The 4,301-nt window shown below is 40.3% G+C and overlaps 1 protein-coding gene across 1 annotated transcript in view; it reads right to left on the bottom strand.

The window, feature by feature from the left end:
- LOC125030412 (mucin-2-like) overlaps window positions 1-86 on the bottom strand; it is a 29,175-nt gene extending 29,089 nt beyond the window's left edge. The window contains exon 1 of the mRNA XM_047620448.1: window positions 41-86. Within this exon, the coding sequence (XP_047476404.1) occupies window positions 41-86 (46 nt within the window). The remainder of the gene's footprint in view (window positions 1-40) is intronic.
- Between the last annotated feature and the right edge of the window lie 4,215 nt (window positions 87-4,301).

Genomic DNA, 4,301 nt, shown 5'->3' with positions numbered 1-4,301 from the left:
GGGGGGGGGTTACGCGTCAGACGAGGTTTGAGGGTAATACCTGGAATCTTCCGCTGCTGAGTCATGGTTGGGTTCCTGTCGGCCATCCCCCTAAGACTCTCGAGACACGAAGGTCGGGCCTAGGAGACTCGAGACACGGAGAGTGGGCTCCGGAGACTCTCAAGGGAAGGAGAACGGGTCGCCAGAGACACTCGAAACACGGAGAGCGGGCCCTCGGAGACTCGAGAGACAGAGAGCGGGCCCCCGGAGACTCGAGAGACGGAGAGCGGGCCCCCGGAGACTCGAGAGACGTAGAGCGGGCCCCCGGAGACTCGAGAGACGGAGAGCGGGCCCCCGGAGACTCGAGAGACGGAGAGCGGGCCCCCGGAGACTCGAGAGACGGAGAGCGGGCCCGAGAGCAGGAGTGAAATATGTCGGCGGAACGAGGAAGTGAATTGGCCAGGCTGAGTCTGTCAATCACCCGCGGTAACCGAGCAAAAGCCGAGGGTTAGCCACTGATGGAGCAGGCTGCATCTAATAGTAACAAGCTCAGGACAAATGGAGGCTGGCTGCAATGAATAATTCACAAGTTATATTGTGTAAAATTGCATTTTTCTTTCCTCACGGAATTTCCCACACCACTTCACAGTTCACTTCCCCGCGTCTCTTTCATATTTCACGGAATGCACCAGTCACTGAATACAAATAAATACAAGATGGAAAATAAACGTACTTACAAAGTGTTCAAGTGTGGAGCTCGGAGTAGAGTGGCAAACCACAGGATGGGCACCACAGACGATAGTTGACATGGGTGCTTTGGCGGACTCGAACTCTGAGCCGAGCGGGCGGAGGCAACCCAGAACGCCTCATACGTACATATACGCACAATTAACTAGATAGAGTGAAACCATCACTATAATACCATAAACTCACATACATACATACATACATACAGTATATAATACACACACACACACACACACACACACACACACACACACACACACACACACACACACACACACACATTCATCATAAATTTCAATGGTCAAGTTCAAAGCTTTACACTTTTATACTTTCTTATCACAGCTATTTATAATTCTTCCACTATCTTTCTACACAACAAGGCTTATCAATACTATAAACTTTCATTATTCTTCAAGTGTCTAATGATTTCAATTTTGTTCTTAACCTTCATTTAGTTATCATTAACTCTGTAACTTTCATGTTAAAGCATATAACTTAAAGTTTAACCAGTTTCGATGAAACTTTAATTTCAATCACCAAAATATTTATTAGCACTATTGAATAAAGTTTGGGTAGAGTTAAATAATTCAACAAGTTATGCATCAAAACCTCAGTTGAATTGAACATTATATTAACTTTTAATATCTCCCCCCCCCCATCTCTCTCTCTCACACACACACATAAATATATATATCACTTTGTTTTTACACAATCCAATATTACTTTAATTTTATCAGTTAAAATAATCCACGAAGGATGCAGCAAGTGTGGTAATATATTAAACATTGTGACAACTCTATAAATGTATTCTAAAAAAAAGGGAAAATAGGCTCTCTGAAATATGAAAATTGCAATACAACTGATCAATGAAATTATTCGTTGCTTTTAACGACATGGCATAAAGGAAATGTGGAATATATTGATTTGGAAACATTTTGGTCTCAATCATTACTGACAAACTAAAGGTTTTTTCAGTTATGACTTCTGTCTTCATATCGCATTGATAGACTATATATTGATCTAATATTTGGGATATAATAGTTGCCAGTTTTATAGTTTCTTCTCAATATTAACCATCGTAACCTTCAGTAATACCTTTTTTGGCCTTAGACGCATTTCCGGTATTACTGGAAATGACGCCTAATCTGACCTTGTCATCCGATAGAAAGTAACACTCTTAGACACTTTTTCTTCTATAGCATTTCCTTCACAAACTAATAATACGAATAGTAAAGGGGATGTAAAGCTCAAACATTGCAGGCGCTCCATAACTCGTACCTTCCCAACGGCGAGAGAAAAAAAGACGCGAAATCGAGGCGACGACGAAACAGCCGGACGGAACTGCAGCGGATGACGTCAGCGAGGGAAATCAGATGAGCCAATGGGAATTGCACTTGGTTGTCACGTCACAATAGACACTAGTCTATTAGAGACAATAAGATTTGTAATAGATTAACACGTGACAATAGAATCTGGACCGGAGAGAAGTTAGTGGATAAGGTAATGTTCTGTCTTTAACATGCAAAATATCACGGCAATAACCAAAATAGAAGCGGCGGACAGTGGTTGCAATTCACAGCAACAGCGACGACGGCCTGACATATCCTGGGCGAACACTAGACTAGAAATAAAACACATTTTCCACCCAGAAATCGGCGTCAGGTGTCATTTACAAATTTACCAATTTTTCGTACAAATCATCAAATAATCACGTTGGGAACTTTGACCTTGAATGACACTAAATCTCCAAGCTAAATCATAATCCAAAAACAAAAGTCCGTGCGCCTCACCTCCATTATTTCCGTCTGACAATTCCATCTCATCATTATATTACATAATTTCTATACCTTTTGAGATCATTATGATTATCAACAATCATTATTACATAAAAATGCACAGTGCACATTTAATGCATATTTCTGGCCACTACCACTACGATACAGGATCCATATGAAATAGCAAATTCAAAAAAATATTTACTTACGAAGGAATACTCTTATGAAGCTTAACGCCCTCACCCTTGAAATAAAAGGCTTTTTAAACGAGCCGATTTCATGTGAAGCTTGCTTTCTATACACAGTCTCTAAACAGAATTTTATCTCATTTATATTACCTACATTTGATTATCTCTCATATCAATAAATTAGAATCTTCCATAAAGTGTTCTTTATGGCTATTGACACTATTACACTATACATAACAAGTAATAACTGAATCTGAAAAGATGACAGGTACAGAATGGGGCCAAGGAGATTATTACATATTGGTCGGGGGCCACAGAAGGATACAGGTTGGGAACCACTGACCTGGTCAATCACTGATTTCTATTTTTCATACTAGTCACCGATTGAAGGGGACAATGATCGCTAAAAACTATGATTTCCTTTCCAGTGTTACTAAATAAACTTCAAATTTGACCAATGCCATCAGCAGAGCTAACGCCTCTTTTTCCACACTACTATAGGCATGTTGATGTTTCTTAAATTAGGCACTGGCGTAATAGATGGGATGGAGCACATCATCTGCTAACTTCACCAGAAAAGCTCCAGCAGCACTTGCATCTCCCTGTAGTACAAAAGGCTCGTTAAAGGCAGGCCCTTTAGGTATAGGTTTGGAACACAAAAAGGGATATTTGTTAATTTCCTTTGAGTAAGTCAAGAGTGGTAGTGGCTTTTGAATTACTCGTCCAGTCAATAATATCGATTCTAGAAGGAGGAAAACAGCCTGCTGCTGCTAAAGCATTAATTTTTCTGTAGTCTGTACACAATCTCCATGAAGAATCAGACTTCTCCTTGGTTCAACAATTCCAGCAGCTAAGAGGCATTTTATCTCAATCTTCAGTATTTGGGACTTCAGTGGAGCCGCTCTGTGAGGGCTCTGAACACGGGTGCTGCTCCTGGAACCAACTTCACCTCATGCATGGCACGATGTGTCTGTAAAAAGAGAAATTTCATTACATCCCTTTCCTGATCAGGGGAAAGATGTGATGATTACCTAAATTGTCACCGTTCTTTAACTTTACTTCTACATCCTTAGTCACAAAATCGTGGTCCTCCCCTTCAAATAACTTTTATCACAAAATTATCTTACTCTTTAACACACAATTCCTCCAAAACACTTATATACACTGGGCGCTCCCTTCCTTCAAAATGCTTCGATAAGTGTGCCATGTACTTCTTTTTCTCACGGTCAGGGGTACTTATCACATAATTTAAATCATTCACCTTTTTAAGCACATTATATGGCCCTTTAAATGGACCTTTAATCTTTTACAAGGCAAGAATAAGAGAACTTCTTCACCCTCCTCAAAATGCCTCTACCTAGCATTCTGATCATAAACCCTCACACACTTTTGTCTGCGCTACATTTAAATTTTTAATTGCAAACTCACGCGCTTTAGACAATTTTTTTCTTAATTCCATTACACATTTGCGAAGTTCTTATTAATTTCCCCCATTAATCAAACTTAAATAACACATCGGCGGGACCATGAATATACTTACCACACAATAATTCCTTTGAGCTGAATCCCAGACTCTCTTGTTTTGCTGACGTAGCAGTGTTCAACACAAAGG

Source organism: Penaeus chinensis, chromosome 11, assembly GCF_019202785.1.
Source record: "Penaeus chinensis breed Huanghai No. 1 chromosome 11, ASM1920278v2, whole genome shotgun sequence".
NCBI lineage: Eukaryota > Metazoa > Arthropoda > Malacostraca > Decapoda > Penaeidae > Penaeus > Penaeus chinensis.
Note: the sequence above shows the minus strand (reverse complement) of the source record. Positions and strands in the feature narration are given on the sequence as shown.